The sequence below is a fragment of the Colias philodice genome, chromosome 1 (genome assembly GCF_061535455.1).
Source record: "Colias philodice isolate Cphi_HAF_F1 chromosome 1, ilColPhil1 Martin Lab GWU primary, whole genome shotgun sequence".
Taxonomy (NCBI): Eukaryota; Metazoa; Arthropoda; class Insecta; order Lepidoptera; family Pieridae; genus Colias; species Colias philodice.
The window spans coordinates 2,340,717-2,366,810 of record NC_143086.1 but is presented as its reverse complement, the minus strand read 5'-3'; the positions used below and the strand labels follow the sequence as shown (position 1 = coordinate 2,366,810).

The 26,094-nt window shown below is 34.0% G+C and overlaps 3 protein-coding genes and 4 long non-coding RNA genes across 16 annotated transcripts; 5 read left to right on the top strand and 2 right to left on the bottom strand.

Annotated features, from left to right (window-relative positions):
• The first annotated feature begins 992 nt into the window (after nt 1-992).
• LOC149491023 (uncharacterized) lies at nt 993-2,967 on the top strand. The gene is made up of 3 exons (XR_016315867.1): nt 993-1,542; nt 1,948-2,013; nt 2,952-2,967. It is a non-coding gene; the product is annotated as an uncharacterized LOC149491023 (long non-coding RNA).
• Nucleotide 2,968: 1 nt separating this feature from the next.
• On the top strand, nt 2,969-4,892 carry LOC149491022 (uncharacterized). 2 transcript variants are annotated; one of them, XR_016315876.1, is made up of 3 exons: nt 2,969-3,046; nt 3,695-3,834; nt 4,787-4,892. It is a non-coding gene; the product is annotated as an uncharacterized LOC149491022 (long non-coding RNA). The 2 variants fall into 2 exon arrangements; XR_016315875.1 differs by having other exon boundaries at nt 2,969-3,126.
• A 1,551-nt stretch (nt 4,893-6,443) lies between these two features.
• On the bottom strand, nt 6,444-9,078 carry LOC149491021 (uncharacterized). Its single transcript, XM_089697140.1, has 2 exons — nt 7,513-9,078; nt 6,444-7,258 (listed from the first exon to the last, which is right to left on the bottom strand). Exons 1-2 carry the CDS (start codon nt 7,880-7,882, stop codon nt 6,930-6,932), a joined length of 699 nt encoding a protein of 232 aa, XP_089553266.1. The 5' UTR covers nt 7,883-9,078; the 3' UTR covers nt 6,444-6,929.
• A 2,389-nt stretch (nt 9,079-11,467) lies between these two features.
• LOC149491020 (uncharacterized) lies at nt 11,468-14,977 on the top strand. 3 transcript variants are annotated; one of them, XR_016315822.1, is made up of 4 exons: nt 11,468-12,091; nt 13,030-13,131; nt 13,780-13,919; nt 14,872-14,977. It is a non-coding gene; the product is annotated as an uncharacterized LOC149491020 (long non-coding RNA). The 3 variants fall into 3 exon arrangements; XR_016315820.1 differs by having other exon boundaries at nt 13,030-13,211; XR_016315825.1 differs by having other exon boundaries at nt 13,030-13,211; nt 13,769-13,919.
• Nucleotides 14,978-15,933: 956 nt separating this feature from the next.
• LOC149491019 (uncharacterized) lies at nt 15,934-17,807 on the top strand. Its single transcript, XM_089696904.1, has one exon. The coding sequence runs from the start codon at nt 16,122-16,124 to the stop codon at nt 17,541-17,543; it is 1,422 nt and encodes a 473-aa protein (XP_089553030.1). The 5' UTR covers nt 15,934-16,121; the 3' UTR covers nt 17,544-17,807.
• Nucleotides 17,808-18,527: 720 nt separating this feature from the next.
• LOC149491018 (uncharacterized) lies at nt 18,528-20,844 on the bottom strand. Its single transcript, XM_089698841.1, has 3 exons — nt 20,779-20,844; nt 19,508-20,020; nt 18,528-19,253 (listed from the first exon to the last, which is right to left on the bottom strand). The coding sequence occupies exons 1-3, from the start codon at nt 20,819-20,821 to the stop codon at nt 18,925-18,927; spliced, it is 885 nt and encodes a 294-aa protein (XP_089554967.1). The 5' UTR covers nt 20,822-20,844; the 3' UTR covers nt 18,528-18,924.
• Nucleotides 20,845-21,126: 282 nt separating this feature from the next.
• Nucleotides 21,127-25,068, top strand: LOC149491017 (uncharacterized). Of its 7 annotated transcripts, none has more exons than XR_016315765.1 (5): nt 21,127-21,214; nt 22,117-22,182; nt 23,121-23,302; nt 23,871-24,010; nt 24,963-25,068. It is a non-coding gene; the product is annotated as an uncharacterized LOC149491017 (long non-coding RNA). The 7 variants fall into 7 exon arrangements; XR_016315794.1 differs by having other exon boundaries at nt 23,860-24,010; XR_016315778.1 differs by having other exon boundaries at nt 21,128-21,214; nt 23,121-23,222.
• Nucleotides 25,069-26,094: the final 1,026 nt, after the last annotated feature.

Here is a 26,094-nt window from a genome sequence, read left to right as displayed (position 1 = left end):
TTAATTAAGTGTACAAATTGTATTTATCCATATAAAAATTCGCCAGTGTGATTCGTTTTAGGCATGACGAAAGATTTTCAAAACCTCTTCCATAATGTGTGTATACGTTTATTAAACAAGAAAAACCCTATATTTCGCTAATATACTTAAATTTAACGAAGATAAAAGCCATTTTTCAAAAAATATTTATTAACTGTGCTAAAACAGCTCACAGGTGTCATGGCGTAGGCGTGACGTCACTCTTACGTAAATACGTAATTATCTGTATGCATAGCGAAGTAAAATTAAACAAATATTTAATTATAAAGTGTTATAGAATCTAATTTCAGTTTATAAGTGGTGTGCAGTATTGCAATGTGAATCTACATAAAAATAATACCCAAAAAAAGTGTTAGTAATTGTTTAAAGTGAGAAAATAATATGAAATGATTGTATAAATTTGACGCAGAGAAACCCGAACCACATATTCGTGAATTCGCAATTATATTTCTGTTCTGAGTCGATAAAGCATACGTGAAAAAATAGAAAATAAATAAAAATGCGTATTCTCAGCATATTCATAACAACAAAATACACCTGCCGCGAAGTTGTTGTGAGTTGTTTACGTAGACGTGACGTCACGCGTGTTTCAGTCAAAATGGCCGACTGCAGAGTTTCAACGTTTTATTTTATTGATAATCTCATTAATCTTAATGTTTTTAATATTTCTAAGTCACTATTTTTAATTTATATATTATACACTAGCGGCCCGCCCCGGCTTCGCCCGTGGTACATATGAAAAATAGATGTTGGCCGATTCTCAGACTTACCCGATATGCACAGAAAATTTCATGAGAATCGGTCCACCCGTTTCGGAGGAGTATGCAGACTAACATTGTGACACGAGAATTTTATATATAAGAAGATTTTCCCTTAAAAACACTAATTCGAACATTTATGGATACTGTCGTCATGCCATAATTATCTGTGTTCAGAGTATTCGGCCTGATTACTGTTTGGCATGGTTTTGACAGTTGACTGTTGAAGATTATGAAAACAAAGAAAATAATAAGGTTGATGGTTCATAATAAATTCATATCGCCGATCTTCTCATTAGTTCATTACAGAAAGTGCTTAGATTGCTATTAATTATGTTCAGTCTTGCAAGGTGTGCGGGTGGTTTATTGTGGCCAAATCTTAATCTGTTGATTGTGGTGATAAACTCACGACTAGCTACATCCAGCTCATCATACCAAGGTCTTCTCTGTAAATCTTCTTGAATATTTCCATACCATTTTCCTTTAAATTTCTGATCCTCCTTCCAGAATTCTAACCACGTACTATTTAACGAGACATTTACATCGCAATAATAATCAGTCATAGGAACATGTATCACATTTCTGACGTCAATAAAGCAGTTTTGAAGCAGTTTTGTCCACAATTTCGTTGCCCAAAATACCTTTATGTGAGGGAGCCCACATAAACGCAGCTGTAGCTCCTTTATTATGCAACTGCCATACAAAATCCTTAATAAAATAGATAATATAATTAGCCGTTTTAAAAGTAAGATTCATCAGTTTTAGACTATTTATAAGACTTAAAGAATCTGATAAGATAAGAAAATATGTACAGTTATTTACACAACTAATCAATTTTAAAGCTTCAAAAACTGCATATGTCTCTGCTGTATAAATAGAGCACTGTTGATGTAGAACAAAGCTTTGAGCAGTAGGTTCTATTCCTTTGGGGATCATGCACTGCCCTTCTCACATAATCTGTACTTTTACTACCATCAGTGTAGACTGTATAATAGTTTTGGTTCTCTTCTAAGAATGCTAGAAAATCAGAATTGTTATCAATTGTCCTAGATAAAATTGAGATTGGATGTATAATACTATTAAATGAATGAGTGTAACATGACCAGCGAGATTGTTCTTTGACATTTGAACATTGAGATTTTATTTCCAGGAAAATATGGCACAAAGTTGGACATATACATTTTAGCCAGCTAGGACCATCTGCTAATTAAATGAGGTGAGGTGATTTTATTTATAATAAGAAGTTTTTTTGATGATAGTAGTTTTAAGCAATATCTTTTCGCAAGTTTGATTGGTCTCAATAACAGAGGCATAATATTTGTTTCAACTTCCATGGCCCTTATGGGAGTAGAACACATTGCCCCTGATATGATCTTCAAGGCTTTGTTCTGTATTATATCCAGTTTATGAGTGAGTGCTATTTAAATATGCCAAAGAACTATAATCAAAATGACTCCTGGCTATGGATTTTTAAAAAATTTTGGGAAAGTATTTTGGGATCAGCACCCCATGCGACACCTGCTAGACATCTCAAAATGTTAACACCATTTAATGCATTTCTAGATATTATATGTTTAATGTTCTTTTTAAGAAAGCTTGTGATCAAGTATTATACCCAAGAATTTGTGGGACAATACTCTTGGAATAATATCACCATTAAAAAACAACATTGATTAGTGATGAATCCTTACCAAATAGCATTACACTACTTTTAGCAGCATTTATTTTTAAATTTAATCAGTGCTGATAGTAGTTACTCAATTGCCTTAAAGCAATGTTAACATTACTAATGGCTATGGTTAAATCACATCTGAACTGTACAATGCTAAATCATCTGCAAACTGAAGTATATTTACATTTTTAGTATTTACATATTTGCTATCTCACAAGTATATAAATTATATAATAAAGACAATAAAATTGTACCCTGCATAGTACCCTTTGACACAGCTCTGGGTCCATGTAAATGTTGTTATGCTTAACATATAATATTCTATTATTAAGAAAATCATGAATCCATTTACACAATTGTCCAGGTACACCTGCATTGCTTAAAACCTTCACCAGTATGCCAGGATCTACATTATCAAATGCACCTTGCACATCAAGAAATACACAAACTGTGTGTAATCTCTTGTCTTTTGCATTTTTCAGATCACTTATAAGAGACTGTCAGCACAACTTCGTCCTCTGCGGAATCCATATTGAACATAAAGAATAACACTGTTTGATTCTGCATACCAATCAAGGCGAGTTTTCACCATGTTTTCAAATATCTTTCCAAGACATGATGACAGTGAAATTGGACGATAGGAACAAGCCTGTTCAGGTGGTTTATCTTGTTTAAGTATAGGTAGAACACATTGAGTTTTCCATGAACTTGGTGTTAACTTTTTATGCCAAAGATTATTAAGAACATTCAAAAATAAATTTTGTATTGATTCAGGTAGATGTTTAATCAATAAATATGGAAAATCATCTAAACGAGGATTTCTCCTAGATTGTAAACTCATTAAGAATTCAGACCATGAAAAAGGATCCAACAAAAACCGTGATTGCGGATTTTCATTATTATTATTAAAATGATTGTCTAATTGAACCCGGTCAGTCAAATTGGTGCTATCTGATAGTCTATCCAGTAGTGGTTGTATAAATCCATCTTTATATGACTTACTAATTCTGATATTCTTAAATCTTTTAAACACAATCCAGATTTGACTGACGGGAGTATTTCTATTGAAACTGTTACAGAAATTATTCCTGTTAATTCTTTTTTGCTCCTTGATAGTCCTTTTTTTAAAACATATAATTTTTTATAGTTAATGTAATTACTAATGGTTGGATCATTTTTTTACAATTTCAATGCTTCATAAGATTTAATAATAGATTGTTCACAGATGCTGTTCCACCAGGGAGCTGGTGGTCTACTCCTGAAGTTGGTCCTGGTGAATCTAACCGAAGCCGATTACAGAACTCCTCATGAGATTTCTTCGGGTTCTCTGCACTGACTATCATGTCTTGGAAGACTGAATATGAGGTTTCTGTATAATGAGTCCAATAATAAGTTTTGTTATATAAAATTTTTTTAACATGTTTCTTGATTATGTATCTTTTCATGGCATTATTTCGCGCCATTCCCGGAATGGCGCGAAATTATGCGGGTTCGAGTCCCGCCTGACGCGAAAGTCCCGCCTCGTGAACGAATTTTTTCTATTCTTTATAAATTTATATTTATAAAGCATTTGAATGCCATTTGTAACATTGTTGTTGAGGAGGAATATAATCAAAAACTCTGTATGAGAATAAATCATATTGTACGTTCTCCAGTAAGGAATTTGTCAGAAATGTGATACTGATAGTTTGTGTTCCTACTAACTCGTGTCCTACTTTTTTCATAAATCGTCTAACTGCAATTATTTCATATGTATACTGTAAACAATTTAACAATGTTACTTAGTAAACAATTCTTTATTTGATAAATTGGTTGGTACAAATTTGATTATACTAGTTTTTGACGTGACAACGTCTTATAAATTGGTTTGCCGGGTGCAAGAAGCTTATATCTAATACACTGGAGATTGCACTATGAACGTTTACTTGTCACGGGAAGGTATGACCTTGAATGACGCCTGGTTGTATTTTTGTCCCTTTCACACCTAACTTGGCAAGTTGGTGTGAAAGAGATGAAGAAACAACCAGGCGTCATTCAAGGTCATACCTTCCCGTGACAAGTAAACGTTCATAGTGCAATCTCCAGTGTATTAGATATAAGCTTCTTGGCCGGGTGACACTTCAAGAAACTGCGTTACGCTCCGCTCACGTTATGCGCTCACAATGAGAGTGAGTGAGAGTCACGCGGGCATGGTTAGCCCGCCTAAGAGCGAGAGAGACAGACATAAAAAGTCGTTGTCACGTAAAACTTTCGCCCGTATACCGACTTTACAGGCAACCAATTTTTTTCTATTTATCATATTATTGTATCATTCCAGAAAGTTGCTGTGATTGAGAAAATTATTAGCGGTATTGTGCTGGTTGAAGATCACAACTTCAGTGCCATCACACCTTTAATATTACTAAATATATGATTTAAATAGACTGGACTTTTATTTCCTATTCTTTCTTCTTTGTTTTTACTTTCCACAAATACTTTGAATTGCATGTTTATGTTAGTGTCCGGATAAAGTATTTTATAGTTTGGTTTACGGAAAGGTAGAAAAGGGGAGTCACTCTCACCACCGCCGCCAGTACCTGAAACATCTCGATCTTCTGGATGTCGTGGTCTCTTCTTAGATTTGGGCGGGTTATCGCCGCCCCCCTTCATTTCCATCCATTTTTTATGAATACGCTATATTAATGTTCTAATTTTTAACTTATTTACACTTATTTATGAAGAAATTGTATTTAATTTAATTTAAATTTCAAAACTATGAACCGCGCTTTTTCAAATTCCCGCCACTATATTTTTCTATAGATTGACACTTTTAAAAATTCGTTATATCTTTTGAATGGAATATCGAATATCCAATTTTTTTAATTTAAAAAGTATTTTGCTGGTATTGAAACAGACTATAATAAAACATCATTTAATGGGATAAGGATTAATAATTATATGTGTATGGGTAACATGGTTTGATTAGGTACTGTCGCCACTTCTATTTATTTTGAAAACGTAAAAAAGTTGTTGTAGTAACATACCTACTGAAGATGGACATATGGTATCGCGGACTTTCTTATTGATCCATTCTATAATACCGTATAACATTTTTTTGTTGTATCTTCAATGTTTGAGTTTGAGTTTTAGATTCCGCAGCGCACGCGATGACAGAATTTTTATTAAGGAATTTTTTACACCTTGGGTTACATTATTGCATTTTTGGTAAGGATCTCTAATTTTTTTGAAATGCAATAGAACCTATGTTGCTCAGTAAAGATGCAGCTTTCTAATGGTGAAAGAATTTTTGAAATCGGTCCAGTAGTTTATGCGTGAAAACCATACATACATATACTTACATAATTACAACCTCTTTATAATATTAGTATAGAAGTATAGATAATGAAATTAAAGTTAACATTTCAAGTAAAGTAATAAAATAAACCTATCTAGAGACTTATATTTAAGCAGAATAATAGCGACAAATTCAGAGTCAGTAGTCACATTAATAATTATTATGAACAAATGTGGAACAAATCGTATTACACTCTTTTTTAACTATTGTTTAAACAAATATTATATTGGAAATATCACGTCACTAATAATAATCTTTTTCCTCTATATATAATCATCAATTACCTACCACTCAATTTGCTTATTAATTATTATATTCAATTCTGATTTTAGTGAAGAGATTATATTTAATAAAGAAGCTGTGCCCCGCGGTTTTACTCCGCTACTGTCGCGTCGCGTCGGTCTTAGCGTGATGATATAAATTATAATAGCCTTCCTCGATAAATGGGCTATTTAACACTGAAAAAATTTTTCAAATCGGACCAGTTGTTCCTGAAATTAGCGCGTTCAAACAAACAAACAAACACTCTCAGATTAATTATAATATTACAAAATACATAGGTATATATTATAAATAGTATATTGGTATACAAGGGTATACGATATACATTACTAATTATGAATTGAAACTCGGATTATTTCAGTTGTTAGTTGTTACACATTTGAAAAAGCACATTTTGTTCCGGTCAGGTAAACTTAGATCAAATAAAGAACGATATACTTTATTTATTGTTTACTTTATTGATTTTTAATTAAAAATTGGATGTAGGTATGGTATGGGTGATATGATTTTTTATAATTACGTTATTATTATACAAATTTGTATAGGTAACTAACTACCTACAATTAAAATATGATTAACATTTAACATTTTTAAAAGATGATAAAAGCATATATCTTAAGGATATAATATACTCTTGTTATAAGATTTTTAAGGCACACACGATTTATATCATGTCATACATAATCTATACGCAATAGAAATCTATTAACATGATCGACATCAAATATTAATAATTAAGAACACACGTGATCATTACACGTACACAAATTGTATACAATAGGTTTGCCAACAAAAAAGTTATTTCAAATATTCATTCATTTTCATCATTGTCAGAAAAGCTTGTTTAAGCTGTCTTGCTTTTCTTTATTGTCGATGAAGATATCTTCGAAGTTTGCTTTCGTTTTATCCCCCTAGCCGAGATATCAATTTTCGGAGTAGAACACATACTATTTTGGGAGGTAGAGGATTCTATACTATTTTGTGAATCAACTTCCGAATTAACTGATAATTCTGAAGCAGCATGACTCAATGAAGTGGGATAACCAGTGGATGTATTTTCTTGTTCACTAATATATTTGGATACGTCAGTAGAACGTAGGACACTTCGTTTCTTTCTCATGATAATATCTGGTTTTGGTACAGAGTCACCATCAGATTTATGTTCACTTGCATCTGAAACAAAGTTATCATTGATTAAAATACAGAGCATTAGAAAACATTACTATACTTATAATAATTTATTATTAACTTCGTGATAATAATGCTTTAAAAATATCTACTGGGGTTTGCCTAATTTTATAACCTGACTTTACTGTATTATTAATTGATACTAATACACAGAGGCCGCAAGTACCAAATGTAGATTGTAGACATACAATTAACGTAAATATTTAGACTATGGCTTTCAAATATGTGTTTTTTTGTACCTTCGGTGCTAGCAAGCTTAGGCAATTCAATAGATGGCGTTCTAGACCTAAAGGAGGAACAAGGTGCTGATATTATTTCGTCCTCACAAAGCTCTTGGTCAATGTCACGTGCATCAGGATTTTTTTTACGTGATTTATTCGTTTCTGACGTTTCCTGTTCCACTATCACGCTTAACTCTTCATTTTCGACGCAACCGCTGGTTCCTGAAGACCATTCCGTAAAATTATTATAATTATATAAACTTCGGAGATCATATATCTCTGGACTACTGGGTTTTTCTACTGCATTTAATTCTACTGATTCTTTGTCAATAGTATCAGATTTCGGGGCATCACACCCTCTTCGATCTGCCGCTATAATTTCCTTCATTTTTTTCTCTAACTCCTGATAAAACTCTTCTGGGTCATCGTCATCTTTTCTTTTAGGTACCACTTCAATATTTAGCTCTGGTAAAGATTCACTCGAGTCAGTACTGCTGCGTCGCTCTCGCGATTCTGATGTGGGAGATAACCCTGAAAGTAAATGAACAATGATTTAGTTATTATACCTTTTTTTTATTTTTCCGATCGCATTGGAATCACTACGTATAGTATAAAACAAAGTCGCTTTCTCTGTCCCTATGTCCCTTTGTACGCTTAAATCTTTGAAACTACGCAACGGATTTTGATGCGGTTTTTTAGGGTTCCGTAGCCAAAATGGCAAAAACGGAACCCTTATAGTTTCGTCATGTCCGTCTGTCCGTCTGTCCGTCTGTCCGTCTGTCACAGCCGATTTACTCGGAAACTATAAGTACTACAGTGATGAAATTTGATGGGAATATGTGTTGTATGAACCGCTACAAAAATATGACACTAAATAGTAAAAAAAAGAATTGGGGGTGGGGCCCCCCATACATGTAACTGAGGGATGAAATTTTTTTTTTCGATGTACATACCCGTGTGGGGTATCAATGGAAAGGTCTTTTAAAATGATATAAAGTTTTCTAAAAAACATTTTTCTTAAAGTGAACGGTTTTTGAGATATCAGCTCTCAAAGTCGTAAAAAGTATGTCCCCCCCCCTCTATTTTTATAACTACGGGGTATAAAATTCTAAAAAAAATAGAGGTGATGCATGCTAATTAACTCTTTCAACGATTTTTGGTTTGATCAAAGTATCTCTTATAGTTTTTGAGATAGGTTGATTTAACTGTAATTTATTATATTTGCTGCTACGGAACCCTTTGTGCGCGAGCCCGACTCGCACTTGGCCGGTTTTATTTAATAGATAGAGTGATTCAAGAGGAAGGTGTATATGTATAATAATTAAATTAAATAGTGGAGAAGTACTGTTTTTTTTGAGGTTTCTAATGTGATGCCGTAAATAATTACATTTTTTCCTCTTACCTACATTGCAAACGCAGGCTGAACCCTACGAGTTTTATCAAAATAATGTACTAAGTATTGAAAAAGTCAACAGAAAAGTCCGTGATGGTATAATATAATATTATGTCTATCTCTTATGGATAACCCACAATAACTTTTTTTTGTCATTTACTTTAAAAATTGCGGGGCGTAGCGTTTGCGGCGGTACCGGCCGGCCGCCATTGCACCCGTGCGAAGCCGGGGCGTGTAGCTAGTTTAAAATATATTATAAAGAATAGTTTATGAGCAAACATAAACTACAAGTATCTTTTGCACATGATATCCCTCATAGAAGTGGACTTCATCACAGGGCCGTATCTAGTCGAATTTGAGGTAGGGCAGCGGTTCATCATCATTATCTCCAGCAAAATTAGCCATAAGAGGTTAAAAAATACTAATAGCTAAGTACAGGCTTCTATTTTGATAAAATAAATATTGTCTCAACTTACTTGGTTCCTCCTCAGAATATTCTTCATTACTTGAGCGCGACATATTTAATTAATAGAGTTTTGTTTGATTTAACAATTAAATGAGATTATCGTGTTTAAAAAAATACTCTTGAAGAGGGTAGACGTGAATCAGGAGTTGCCATTTGAAAAAAAAAAGAAGAAGAAAAAGAATTACGATGATAGTCATGGCTAAACTGTGAACACGAAATGAAATGAGATAACTAAATAAACATTTAATTAAGTGTACAAATTGTATTTATCCATATAAAAATTCGCCAGTGTGATTCGTTTTTGGTTCAAGCAGTCACAAAATTCATCGATTTACCCACAGAACAGTAAAAACATATAGAAGTGCTGTAATGTCTAATTAGTATGAAAACCAGTGTCGCCAAACCCACACATTTAAACCGATAGTTATACAGTACACTACAAGTAAACTATGCCTTTGATTGGACTGCTTAATTTGAGTAAAAACTGACTTAGGTTATAAATTCAGCATTTCAATATGTACCCTAACGCACCATGTTACGGTTTATTTTAGTATAACATCTCTAGGTATATTAGCTGTTTTGTTTCTCATTGCACAGAAATTCCAAATTCGAAAAACATTCAGCTACTCCACAACAGAGGGCGTTAGTTTTCAATAGATATAACTTTGAACCTCAACACATAGAGATAAGGTTGAAATTTGTGTCACTCAACATTAATGACATTAACTTGATATTTATCTGATGCTATGCCCTGAGGGATGTCAGCCTTGTTATCGATATCGAGATATCGATAATTCACAAATAAATATTTTTTGTGTATTTTTTTTTTCTTTCTATTATACGAGTATAGTATAATGTGTCACATTTTGGAGTATGTTTATTACTACTAAGTACGTCTTTTTATATTATTATTATTAAATAAAAAACGGAATAGAATAGTATTAATCTATATTTACAAAATACAAACAGAAAATATGCATTATTTTAAATCTTGGTACTACCGTAGGTTTGCTGTATCGGTGGCCTTTGTTAGACTGCTTAGTGCTGTTCGGCATTCAGTTAACTCGTCACGTTGCATTTATCCATTTCTCTTTTAAATTAGCCTCTTTGGGAAATCTGTAAATAAATTGGACAAATGAAAGCTAAGGAAAAATAAAATAAAATTTAATATTTATAATGTTTGTCTTTTCTAAAGTATCGATACTGTCGATATGCGCCACAAGCATCACTAAAGCGACATTCATTTGTTTATTGCAATAATATTCCAGAAATTCTTGTTTGCTGTTCAATCTATAATAGTACTAATTTCTTACGGATTAAGGTTCATTTTGACTAGATATTTGTATACAATTTTGACAAATTACAAGCGAAGATATAACATAAAATATTATATGTAAAATAAATAAAAATAAGACTTACCGATGGTATGAAATGCCTCCATTGCTGATATTATTTCGTCTGCTATCATTTTTGCACTCTAATACCGAACAACACGTCCTAATTAATGAATAAATACGGAAAAAAGGTTTGACAGCTGACAACCGACTCGAATATTTTTCTGCGCACAACTGAGAGCAAGTTAGGTGATCTTACCTTACAAGTGACACGTGGGCCACGCCCACATCACACTTCTATCTACTTTACTGTTCTGTGGATTTACCTATACTTTATAATATAATTATCTGTGTTCAGAGTATTCGGCCTGATTACTGTTTGGCATGGTTTTGACAGTTGACTGTTGAAGATTATGAAAACAAAGAAAATAATAAGGTTGATGGTTCATAATAAATTCATATCGCCGATCTTCTCATTAGTTCATTACAGAAATTAAGTGCTTAGATTGCTATTAATTATGTTCAGTCTTGCAAGGTGTGCGGGTGGTTTATTGTGGCCAAATCTTAATCTGTTGATTGTGGTGATAAACTCACGACTAGCTACATCCAGCTCATCATACCAAGGTCTTCTCTGTAAATCTTCTTGAATATTTCCATACCATTTTCCTTTAAATTTCTGATCCTCCTTCCAGAATTCTAACCACGTACTATTTAACGAGACATTTACATCGCAATAATAATCAGTCATAGGAACATGTATCACATTTCTGACGCCAATAAAGCAGTTTTGAAGCAGTTTTGTCCACTATTTCGTTGCCCAAAATACCTTTATGTGAGGGAGCCCACATAAACGCAGCTGTAGCTCCTTTATTATGCAACTGCCATACAAAATCCTTAATAAAATAGATAATATAATTAGCCGTTTTAAAAGTAAGATTCATCAGTTTTAGACTATTTATAAGACTTAAAGAATCTGATAAGATAAGAAAATATGTACAGTTATTTACACAACTAATCAATTTTAAAGCTTCAAAAACTGCATATTATGTCTCTGCTGTATAAATAGAGCACTGTTGATGTAGAACAAAGCTTTGAGCAGTAGGTTCTATTCCTTTGGGGATCATGCACTGCCCTTCTCACATAATCTGTACTTTTACTACCATCAGTGTAGACTGTATAATAGTTTTGGTTCTCTTCTAAGAATGCTAGAAAATCAGAATTGTTATCAATTGTCCTAGATAAAATTGAGATTGGATGTATAATACTATTAAATGAATGAGTGTAACATGACCAGCGAGATTGTTTTTTGACATTTGAACATTGAGATTTTATTTCCAGGAAAATATGGCACAAAGTTGGACATATACATTTTAGCCAGCTAGGACCATCTGCTAATTAAATGAGGTGAGGTGATTTTATTTATAATAAGAAGTTTTTTTGATGATAGTAGTTTTAAGCAATATCTTTTTGCAAGTTTGATTGGTCTCAATAACAGAGGCATAATATTTGTTTCAACTTCCATGGCCCTTATGGGAGTAGAACACATTGCCCCTGATATGATCCTCAAGGCTTTGTTCTGTATTATATCCAGTTTATGAGTGAGTGCTATTTAAATATGCCAAAGAACTATAATCAAAATGACTCCTGGCTATGGATTTTTAAAAAATTTTGGGAAAGTATTTTGGGATCAGCACCCCATGCGACACCTGCTAGACATCTCAAAATGTTAACACCATTTAATGCATTTCTAGATATTATATGTTTAATGTTCTTTTTAAGAAAGCTTGTGATCAAGTATTATACCCAAGAATTTGTGGGACAATACTCTTGGAATAATATCACCATTAAAAAACAACATTGATTAGTGATGAATCCTTACCAAATAGCATTACACTACTTTTAGCAGCATTTATTTTTAAATTTAATCAGTGCTGATAGTAGTTACTCAATTGCCTTAAAGCAATGTTAACATTACTAATGGCTATGGTTAAATCACATCTGAACTGTACAATGCTAAATCATCTGCAAACTGAAGTATATTTACATTTTTAGTATTTACATATTTGCTATCTCACAAGTATATAAATTATATAATAAAGACAATAAAATTGTACCCTGCATAGTACCCTTTGACACAGCTCTGGGTCCATGTAAATGTTGTTATGCTTAACATATAATATTCTATTATTAAGAAAATCATGAATCCATTTACACAATTGTCCAGGTACACCTGCATTGCTTAAAACCTTCACCAGTATGCCAGGATCTACATTATCAAATGCACCTTGCACATCAAGAAATACACAAACTGTGTGTAATCTCTTGTCTTTTGCATTTTTCAGATCACTTATAAGAGAAACGAAACTGTCAGCACAACTTCGTCCTCTGCGGAATCCATATTGAACATAAAGAATAACACTGTTTGATTCTGCATACCAATCAAGGCGAGTTTTCACCATGTTTTCAAATATCTTTCCAAGACATGATGACAGTGAAATTGGACGATAGGAACAAGCCTGTTCAGGTGGTTTATCTTGTTTAAGTATAGGTAGAACACATTGAGTTTTCCATGAACTTGGTGTTAACTTTTTATGCCAAAGATTATTAAGAACATTCAAAAATAAATTTTGTATTGATTCAGGTAGATGTTTAATCAATAAATATGGAAAATCATCTAAACGAGGATTTCTCCTAGATTGTAAACTCATTAAGAATTCAGACCATGAAAAAGGATCCAACAAAAACCGTGATTGCGGATTTTCATTATTATTATTAAAATGATTGTCTAATTGAACCCGGTCAGTCAAATTGGTGCTATCTGATAGTCTATCCAGTAGTGGTTGTATAAATCCATCTTTATATGACTTACTAATTCTGATATTCTTAAATCTTTTAAACACAATCCAGATTTGACTGACGGGAGTATTTCTATTGAAACTGTTACAGAAATTATTCCTGTTAATTCTTTTTTGCTCCTTGATAGTCCTTTTTTTAAAACATATAATTTTTTATAGTTAATGTAATTACTAATGGTTGGATCATTTTTTTACAATTTCAATGCTTCATAAGATTTAATAATAGATTGTTCACAGATGCTGTTCCACCAGGGAGCTGGTGGTCTACTCCTGAAGTTGGTCCTGGTGAATCTAACCGAAGCCGATTACAGAACTCCTCATGAGATTTCTTCGGGTTCTCTGCACTGACTATCATGTCTTGGAAGACTGAATATGAGGTTTCTGTATAATGAGTCCAATAATAAGTTTTGTTATATAAAATTTTTTTAACATGTTTCTTGATTATGTATCTTTTCATGGCATTATTTCGCGCCATTCCCGGAATGGCGCGAAATTATGCGGGTTCGAGTCCCGCCTGACGCGAAAGTCCCGCCTCGTGAACGAATTTTTTCTATTCTTTATAAATTTATATTTATAAAGCATTTGAATGCCATTTGTAACATTGTTGTTGAGGAGGAATATAATCAAAAACTCTGTATGAGAATAAATCATATTGTACGTTCTCCAGTAAGGAATTTGTCAGAAATGTGATACTGATAGTTTGTGTTCCTACTAACTCGTGTCCTACTTTTTTCATAAATCGTCTAACTGCAATTATTTCATATGTATACTGTAAACAATTTAACAATGTTACTTAGTAAACAATTCTTTATTTGATAAATTGGTTGGTACAAATTTGATTATACTAGTTTTTGACGTGACAACGTCTTATAAATTGGTTTGCCGGGTGCAAGAAGCTTATATCTAATACACTGGAGATTGCACTATGAACGTTTACTTGTCACGGGAAGGTATGACCTTGAATGACGCCTGGTTGTATTTTTGTCCCTTTCACACCTAACTTGGCAAGTTGGTGTGAGAGAGATGAAGAAACAACCAGGCGTCATTCAAGGTCATACCTTCCCGTGACAAGTAAACGTTCATAGTGCAATCTCCAGTGTATTAGATATAAGCTTCTTGGCCGGGTGACACTTCAAGAAACTGCGTTACGCTCCGCTCACGTTATGCGCTCACAATGAGAGTGAGTGAGAGTCACGCGGGCATGGTTAGCCCGCCTAAGAGCGAGAGAGACAGACATAAAAAGTCGTTGTCACGTAAAACTTTCGCCCGTATACCGACTTTACAGGCAACCAATTTTTTTCTATTTATCATATTATTGTATCATTCCAGAAAGTTGCTGTGATTGAGAAAATTATTAGCGGTATTGTGCTGGTTGAAGATCACAACTTCAGTGCCATCACACCTTTAATATTACTAAATATATGATTTAAATAGACTGGACTTTTATTTCCTATTCTTTCTTCTTTGTTTTTACTTTCCACAAATACTTTGAATTGCATGTTTATGTTAGTGTCCGGATAAAGTATTTTATAGTTTGGTTTACGGAAAGGTAGAAAAGGGGAGTCACTCTCACCACCGCCGCCAGTACCTGAAACATCTCGATCTTCTGGATGTCGTGGTCTCTTCTTAGATTTGGGCGGGTTATCGCCGCCCCCCTTCATTTCCATCCATTTTTTATGAATACGCTATATTAATGTTCTAATTTTTAACTTATTTACACTTATTTATGAAGAAATTGTATTTAATTTAATTTAAATTTCAAAACTATGAACCGCGCTTTTTCAAATTCCCGCCACTATATTTTTCTATAGATTGACACTTTTAAAAATTCGTTATATCTTTTGAATGGAATATCGAATATCCAATTTTTTTAATTTAAAAAGTATTTTGCTGGTATTGAAACAGACTATAATAAAACATCATTTAATGGGATAAGGATTAATAATTATATGTGTATGGGTAACATGGTTTGATTAGGTACTGTCGCCACTTCTATTTATTTTGAAAACGTAAAAAAGTTGTTGTAGTAACATACCTACTGAAGATGGACATATGGTATCGCGGACTTTCTTATTGATCCATTCTATAATACCGTATAACATTTTTTTGTTGTATCTTCAATGTTTGAGTTTGAGTTTTAGATTCCGCAGCGCACGCGATGACAGAATTTTTATTAAGGAATTTTTTACACCTTGGGTTACATTATTGCATTTTTGGTAAGGATCTCTAATTTTTTTGAAATGCAATAGAACCTATGTTGCTCAGTAAAGATGCAGCTTTCTAATGGTGAAAGAATTTTTGAAATCGGTCCAGTAGTTTATGCGTGAAAACCATACATACATATTATACTTACATAATTACAACCTCTTTATAATATGGAAGTGTTCTGTCAGGCGTTTGCCGACGACATAGTGTTAGTGTTCGATGGAGATACGGGTTTAGAAGTAGAGGTCAAGGCAAACCGAATATTAGCAAAAATTGACGAATGGGGTATCAGAAACAAGCTGAAATTCGCGCCACACAAGACATGTGCCCTGCTCTCGACACGAAAACTAAAATATGACAAGCCACGACTTACAATGGGGAGTGTGGACATCCAATATTACGATAATATTAAGATACTGGGCCTAATTATTGATGGCGGCTTGACATTCAACGACCATGTCGGGAGCGTTTGTAAGAAGGCAATCGCCCGCTACAAGCTGTTAGCGAGAGCAGCCAGAGTAAGTTGGGGGCTTAACCCCCAAGTAGTTAAGACCATATATATCGCCGTTATAGAACCGACTATCTTGTATGCATCAGCAGCGTGGGCGCCCACAGCGGAAAGGATGGGGGTCCGAAAGAGGCTCAACACCGTTCAACGAGGTTTTGCCCAGAAGATCTGCAAAGCATATCGGACTGTCTCTCTGAACTCTGCGTTGCTGTTGGCTGGGATACTCCCTCTTGATCTCAGAATACTCGAAGCTTCGAGGCTTTATGAGATCAAGAGGGGCGTGTCGCACCCGGCGGTGATGAGGGACAGGGAGGTGGAACGAATGGCACCCGCGATTGAGGACCCACATCCGGCAGAGCAGGTAGAGCTGGGGTTCGTCTTGGTAGATGAGGGCACCTATGCCGACGTGGTTGACAGCCACGTCCATAGGATCTATACGGACGGCAGCAAGATTGAGGGTCGAGTCGGAGCCGCCCTTTCTGTATGGGAAGGTGCGATCGAGACAAAGGCCATCAAGCTTGCGTTGTCGCCGTATTGTACCGTCTATCAGGCTGAGCTCCTTGCGCTCAAAAGAGCAGTAGATATAGCCTGCAAGAGTGGAGCGGCAAAGGTCGGTGTCCTCAGCGACTCCAGATCGGCGCTCCAGGCGGTCACCCTGAGTTCCCCTCATCCCCTGGCTATGCAAACACGGGCGGCCCTCCGAAAAGCTGCATCGCAGAGGCGGGAGGTCTCCCTGTTTTGGATCAAGGCGCACGCAGGGCTGAAGGGGAACGAACGGGCAGACGAGTTAGCCAAGGGGGCCGCTCTGGGGTTGAGGAGGAAACCGGATTACGATCTGTGTCCTGTTTCATTCGTCAAACGTATCTTGAGACAGGATACGATTGGCGAATGGGATAGGAGATACGAAGTAGGAGGAACGGCCGGAGTCACGAAGCTCTTTTTCCCAAGCGCTGCTGCTGCATACAAAGTAGTCGGAAAAATAGACATCACACACCACATCACACAAGTACTGACTGGTCACGGCGGATTCGCCTTCTACTTGAACAGATTCAAGCTGAAGGAGAATCCGTCGTGTCTATGTCAGCCCGGAGTAGAGGAGACGGTTCCTCACCTGTTACTCGAGTGCCCTATTTTTGCAAGCAATAGATATGCTATTGAACAAAAATTAGGCATGGCGATGACGGGTGAGAATCTACCTTCCGCCCTGGGGGATAAGTTTAGGGATACTTTCTTTAAATATTGTAAATATATTGTAGAAGTAGTCAATAAGCGAAATAATGGGGTGTGATGTGATTCTGTGATATTAGGGATAGTTTCAATTGTTGTAGAATTTATTTTATTTATTTTATTTACCAGTATTTTAATATTTAATTTTGTATTTGTAATATTTTTATTTTGTAATAATTCTATTTTTAATTTATTATGTGGATATAAATTGTGATTGTAAATAAATAAAAAAAATGAAAATAACGTCTCTGGACAATATTCCAGAGGTGGCGCGAACACCCTGTGATGGCGGGTGCCTTTTAAAAAAAAAAAAAAAAAAAAAAAAAAAAAAAACCTCTTTATAATATTAGTATAGAAGTATAGATAATGAAATTAAAGTTAACATTTCAAGTAAAGTAATAAAATAAACCTATCTAGAGACTTATATTTAAGCAGAATAATAGCGACAAATTCAGAGTCAGTAGTCACATTAATAATTATTATGAACAAATGTGGAACAAATCGTATTACACTCTTTTTTAACTATTGTTTAAACAAATATTATATTGGAAATATCACGTTACTAATAATAATCTTTTTCCTCTATATATAATCATCAATTACTTACCTACCACTCAATTTGCTTATTATTCAATTCTGATTTTAGTGAAGAGATTATATTTAATAAAGAAGCTGTGCCCCGCGGTTTTACTCCGCTACTGTCGCGTCGCGTCGGTCTTAGCGTGATGATATAAATTATAATAGCCTTCCTCGATAAATGGGCTATTTAACACTGAAAAAATTTTTCAAATCGGACCAGTTGTTCCTGAAATTAGCGCGTTCAAACAAACAAACAAACACTCTCAGATTAATTATAATATTACAAAATACATAGGTATATATTATAAATAGTATATTGGTATACAAGGGTATACGATATACATTACTAATTATGAATTGAAACTCGGATTATTTCAGTTGTTAGTTGTTACACATTTGAAAAAGCGCACATTTTGTTCCGGTCAGGTAAACTTAGATCAAATAAAGAACGATATACTTTATTTATTGTTTACTTTATTGATTTTTAATTAAAAATTGGATGTAGGTATGGTATGGGTGATATGATTTTTTATAATTACGTTATTATTATACAAATTTGTATAGGTAACTAACTACCTACAATTAAAATATGATTAACATTTAACATTTTTAAAAGATGATAAAAGCATATATCTTAAGGATATAATATACTCTTGTTATAAGATTTTTAAGGCACACACGATTTATATCATGTCATACATAATCTATACGCAATAGAAATCTATTAACATGATCGACATCAAATATTAATAATTAAGAACACACGTGATCATTACACGTACACAAATTGTATACAATAGGTTTGCCAACAAAAAAGTTATTTCAAATATTCATTCATTTTCATCATTGTCAGAAAAGCTTGTTTAAGCTGTCTTGCTTTTCTTTATTGTCGATGAAGATATCTTCGAAGTTTGCTTTCGTTTTATCCCCCTAGCCGAGATATCAATTTTCGGAGTAGAACACATACTATTTTGGGAGGTAGAGGATTCTATACTATTTTGTGAATCAACTTCCGAATTAACTGATAATTCTGAAGCAGCATGACTCAATGAAGTGGGATAACCAGTGGATGTATTTTCTTGTTCACTAATATATTTGGATACGTCAGTAGAACGTAGGACACTTCGTTTCTTTCTCATGATAATATCTGGTTTTGGTACAGAGTCACCATCAGATTTATGTTCACTTGCATCTGAAACAAAGTTATCATTGATTAAAATACAGAGCATTAGAAAACATTACTATACTTATAATAATTTATTATTAACTTCGTGATAATAATGCTTTAAAAATATCTACTGGGGTTTGCCTAATTTTATAACCTGACTTTACTGTATTATTAATTGATACTAATACACAGAGGCCGTAAGTACCAAATGTAGATTGTAGACATACAATTAACGTAAATATTTAGACTATGGCTTTCAAATATGTGTTTTTTTGTACCTTCGGTGCTAGCAAGCTTAGGCAATTCAATAGATGGCGTTCTAGACCTAAAGGAGGAACAAGGTGCTGATATTATTTCGTCCTCACAAAGCTCTTGGTCAATGTCACGTGCATCAGGATTTTTTTTACGTGATTTATTCGTTTCTGACGTTTCCTGTTCCACTATCACGCTTAACTCTTCATTTTCGACGCAACCGCTGGTTCCTGAAGACCATTCCGTAAAATTATTATAATTATATAAACTTCGGAGATCATATATCTCTGGACTACTGGGTTTTTCTACTGCATTTAATTCTACTGATTCTTTGTCAATAGTATCAGATTTCGGGGCATCACACCCTCTTCGATCTGCCGCTATAATTTCCTTCATTTTTTTCTCTAACTCCTGATAAAACTCTTCTGGGTCATCGTCATCTTTTCTTTTAGGTACCACTTCAATATTTAGCTCTGGTAAAGATTCACTCGAGTCAGTACTGCTGCGTCGCTCTCGCGATTCTGATGTGGGAGATAACCCTGAAAGTAAATGAACAATGATTTAGTTATTATACCTTTTTTTTATTTTTCCGATCGCATTGGAATCACTACGTATAGTATAAAACAAAGTCGCTTTCTCTGTCCCTATGTCCCTTTGTACGCTTAAATCTTTGAAACTACGCAACGGATTTTGATGCGGTTTTTTTAATAGATAGAGTGATTCAAGAGGAAGGTGTATATGTATAATAATTAAATTAAATAGTGGAGAAGTACTGTTTTTTTTGAGGTTTCTAATGTGATGCCGTAAATAATTACATTTTTTCCTCTTACCTACATTGCAAACGCAGGCTGAACCCTACGAGTTTTATCAAAATAATGTACTAAGTATTGAAAAAGTCAACAGAAAAGTCCGTGATGGTATAATATAATATTATGTCTATCTCTTATGGATAACCCACAATAACTTTTTTTTGTCATTTACTTTAAAAATTGCGGGGCGTAGCGTTTGCGGCGGTACCGGCCGGCCGCCATTGCACCCGTGCGAAGCCGGGGCGTGTAGCTAGTTTAAAATATATTATAAAGAATAGTTTATGAGCAAACATAAACTACAAGTATCTTTTGCACATGATATCCCTCATAGAAGTGGACTTCATCACAGGGCCGTATCTAGTCGAATTTGAGGTAGGGCAGCGGTTCATCATCATTATCTCCAGCAAAATTAGCCATAAGAGGTTAAAAAATACTAATAGCTAAGTACAGGCTTCTATTTTGATAAAATAAATATTGTCTCAACTTACTTGGTTCCTCCTCAGAATATTCTTCATTACTTGAGCGCGACATATTTAATTAATAGAGTTTTGTTTGATTTAACAATTAATATGAGATTATCGTGTTTAAAAAAATACTCTTGAAGAGGGTAGACGTGAATCAGGAGTTGCCATTTGAAAAAAAAAAGAAGAAGAAAAAGAATTACGATGATAGTCATGGCTAAACTGTGAACACGAAATGAAATGAGATAACTAAATAAACATTTAATTAAGTGTACAAATTGTATTTATCCATATAAAAATTCGCCAGTGTGATTCGTTTTTGGTTCAAGCAGTCACAAAATTCATCGATTTACCTATACTTTATAATATAATTATCTGTGTTCAGAGTATTCGGCCTGATTACTGTTTGGCATGGTTTTGACAGTTGACTGTTGAAGATTATGAAAACAAAGAAAATAATAAGGTTGATGGTTCATAATAAATTCATATCGCCGATCTTCTCATTAGTTCATTACAGAAATTAAGTGCTTAGATTGCTATTAATTATGTTCAGTCTTGCAAGGTGTGCGGGTGGTTTATTGTGGCCAAATCTTAATCTGTTGATTGTGGTGATAAACTCACGACTAGCTACATCCAGCTCATCATACCAAGGTCTTCTCTGTAAATCTTCTTGAATATTTCCATACCATTTTCCTTTAAATTTCTGATCCTCCTTCCAGAATTCTAACCACGTACTATTTAACGAGACATTTACATCGCAATAATAATCAGTCATAGGAACATGTATCACATTTCTGACGCCAATAAAGCAGTTTTGAAGCAGTTTTGTCCACTATTTCGTTGCCCAAAATACCTTTATGTGAGGGAGCCCACATAAACGCAGCTGTAGCTCCTTTATTATGCAACTGCCATACAAAATCCTTAATAAAATAGATAATATAATTAGCCGTTTTAAAAGTAAGATTCATCAGTTTTAGACTATTTATAAGACTTAAAGAATCTGATAAGATAAGAAAATATGTACAGTTATTTACACAACTAATCAATTTTAAAGCTTCAAAAACTGCATATTATGTCTCTGCTGTATAAATAGAGCACTGTTGATGTAGAACAAAGCTTTGAGCAGTAGGTTCTATTCCTTTGGGGATCATGCACTGCCCTTCTCACATAATCTGTACTTTTACTACCATCAGTGTAGACTGTATAATAGTTTTGGTTCTCTTCTAAGAATGCTAGAAAATCAGAATTGTTATCAATTGTCCTAGATAAAATTGAGATTGGATGTATAATACTATTAAATGAATGAGTGTAACATGACCAGCGAGATTGTTCTTTGACATTTGAACATTGAGATTTTATTTCCAGGAAAATATGGCACAAAGTTGGACATATACATTTTAGCCAGCTAGGACCATCTGCTAATTAAATGAGGTGAGGTGATTTTATTTATAATAAGAAGTTTTTTTGATGATAGTAGTTTTAAGCAATATCTTTTCGCAAGTTTGATTGGTCTCAATAACAGAGGCATAATATTTGTTTCAACTTCCATGGCCCTTATGGGAGTAGAACACATTGCCCCTGATATGATCTTCAAGGCTTTGTTCTGTATTATATCCAGTTTATGAGTGAGTGCTATTTAAATATGCCAAAGAACTATAATCAAAATGACTCCTGGCTATGGATTTTTAAAAAATTTTGGGAAAGTATTTTGGGATCAGCACCCCATGCGACACCTGCTAGACATCTCAAAATGTTAACACCATTTAATGCATTTCTAGATATTATATGTTTAATGTTCTTTTTAAGAAAGCTTGTGATCAAGTATTATACCCAAGAATTTGTGGGACAATACTCTTGGAATAATATCACCATTAAAAAACAACATTGATTAGTGATGAATCCTTACCAAATAGCATTACACTACTTTTAGCAGCATTTATTTTTAAATTTAATCAGTGCTGATAGTAGTTACTCAATTGCCTTAAAGCAATGTTAACATTACTAATGGCTATGGTTAAATCACATCTGAACTGTACAATGCTAAATCATCTGCAAACTGAAGTATATTTACATTTTTAGTATTTACATATTTGCTATCTCACAAGTATATAAATTATATAATAAAGACAATAAAATTGTACCCTGCATAGTACCCTTTGACACAGCTCTGGGTCCATGTAAATGTTGTTATGCTTAACATATAATATTCTATTATTAAGAAAATCATGAATCCATTTACACAATTGTCCAGGTACACCTGCATTGCTTAAAACCTTCACCAGTATGCCAGGATCTACATTATCAAATGCACCTTGCACATCAAGAAATACACAAACTGTGTGTAATCTCTTGTCTTTTGCATTTTTCAGATCACTTATAAGAGAAACGAAACTGTCAGCACAACTTCGTCCTCTGCGGAATCCATATTGAACATAAAGAATAACACTGTTTGATTCTGCATACCAATCAAGGCGAGTTTTCACCATGTTTTCAAATATCTTTCCAAGACATGATGACAGTGAAATTGGACGATAGGAACAAGCCTGTTCAGGTGGTTTATCTTGTTTAAGTATAGGTAGAACACATTGAGTTTTCCATGAACTTGGTGTTAACTTTTTATGCCAAAGATTATTAAGAACATTCAAAAATAAATTTTGTATTGATTCAGGTAGATGTTTAATCAATAAATATGGAAAATCATCTAAACGAGGATTTCTCCTAGATTGTAAACTCATTAAGAATTCAGACCATGAAAAAGGATCCAACAAAAACCGTGATTGCGGATTTTCATTATTATTATTAAAATGATTGTCTAATTGAACCCGGTCAGTCAAATTGGTGCTATCTGATAGTCTATCCAGTAGTGGTTGTATAAATCCATCTTTATATGACTTACTAATTCTGATATTCTTAAATCTTTTAAACACAATCCAGATTTGACTGACGGGAGTATTTCTATTGAAACTGTTACAGAAATTATTCCTGTTAATTCTTTTTTGCTCCTTGATAGTCCTTTTTTTAAAACATATAATTTTTTATAGTTAATGTAATTACTAATGGTTGGATCATTTTTTTACAATTTCAATGCTTCATAAGATTTAATAATAGATTGTTCACAGATGCTGTTCCACCAGGGAGCTGGTGGTCTACTCCTGAAGTTGGTCCTGGTGAATCTAACCGAAGCCGATTACAGAACTCCTCATGAGATTTCTTCGGGTTCTCTGCACTGACTATCATGTCTTGGAAGACTGAATATGAGGTTTCTGTATAATGAGTCCAATAATAAGTTTTGTTATATAAAATTTTTTTAACATGTTTCTTGATTATGTATCTTTTCATGGCATTATTTCGCGCCATTCCCGGAATGGCGCGAAATTATGCGGGTTCGAGTCCCGCCTGACGCGAAAGTCCCGCCTCGTGAACGAATTTTTTCTATTCTTTATAAATTTATATTTATAAAGCATTTGAATGCCATTTGTAACATTGTTGTTGAGGAGGAATATAATCAAAAACTCTGTATGAGAATAAATCATATTGTACGTTCTCCAGTAAGGAATTTGTCAGAAATGTGATACTGATAGTTTGTGTTCCTACTAACTCGTGTCCTACTTTTTTCATAAATCGTCTAACTGCAATTATTTCATATGTATACTGTAAACAATTTAACAATGTTACTTAGTAAACAATTCTTTATTTGATAAATTGGTTGGTACAAATTTGATTATACTAGTTTTTGACGTGACAACGTCTTATAAATTGGTTTGCCGGGTGCAAGAAGCTTATATCTAATACACTGGAGATTGCACTATGAACGTTTACTTGTCACGGGAAGGTATGACCTTGAATGACGCCTGGTTGTATTTTTGTCCCTTTCACACCTAACTTGGCAAGTTGGTGTGAAAGAGATGAAGAAACAACCAGGCGTCATTCAAGGTCATACCTTCCCGTGACAAGTAAACGTTCATAGTGCAATCTCCAGTGTATTAGATATAAGCTTCTTGGCCGGGTGACACTTCAAGAAACTGCGTTACGCTCCGCTCACGTTATGCGCTCACAATGAGAGTGAGTGAGAGTCACGCGGGCATGGTTAGCCCGCCTAAGAGCGAGAGAGACAGACATAAAAAGTCGTTGTCACGTAAAACTTTCGCCCGTATACCGACTTTACAGGCAACCAATTTTTTTCTATTTATCATATTATTGTATCATTCCAGAAAGTTGCTGTGATTGAGAAAATTATTAGCGGTATTGTGCTGGTTGAAGATCACAACTTCAGTGCCATCACACCTTTAATATTACTAAATATATGATTTAAATAGACTGGACTTTTATTTCCTATTCTTTCTTCTTTGTTTTTACTTTCCACAAATACTTTGAATTGCATGTTTATGTTAGTGTCCGGATAAAGTATTTTATAGTTTGGTTTACGGAAAGGTAGAAAAGGGGAGTCACTCTCACCACCGCCGCCAGTACCTGAAACATCTCGATCTTCTGGATGTCGTGGTCTCTTCTTAGATTTGGGCGGGTTATCGCCGCCCCCCTTCATTTCCATCCATTTTTTATGAATACGCTATATTAATGTTCTAATTTTTAACTTATTTACACTTATTTATGAAGAAATTGTATTTAATTTAATTTAAATTTCAAAACTATGAACCGCGCTTTTTCAAATTCCCGCCACTATATTTTTCTATAGATTGACACTTTTAAAAATTCGTTATATCTTTTGAATGGAATATCGAATATCCAATTTTTTTAATTTAAAAAGTATTTTGCTGGTATTGAAACAGACTATAATAAAACATCATTTAATGGGATAAGGATTAATAATTATATGTGTATGGGTAACATGGTTTGATTAGGTACTGTCGCCACTTCTATTTATTTTGAAAACGTAAAAAAGTTGTTGTAGTAACATACCTACTGAAGATGGACATATGGTATCGCGGACTTTCTTATTGATCCATTCTATAATACCGTATAACATTTTTTTGTTGTATCTTCAATGTTTGAGTTTGAGTTTTAGATTCCGCAGCGCACGCGATGACAGAATTTTTATTAAGGAATTTTTTACACCTTGGGTTACATTATTGCATTTTTGGTAAGGATCTCTAATTTTTTTGAAATGCAATAGAACCTATGTTGCTCAGTAAAGATGCAGCTTTCTAATGGTGAAAGAATTTTTGAAATCGTTCCAGTAGTTTATGCGTGAAAACCATACATACATATACTTACATAATTACAACCTCTTTATAATATTAGTATAGAAGTATAGATAATGAAATTAAAGTTAACATTTCAAGTAAAGTAATAAAATAAACCTATCTAGAGACTTATATTTAAGCA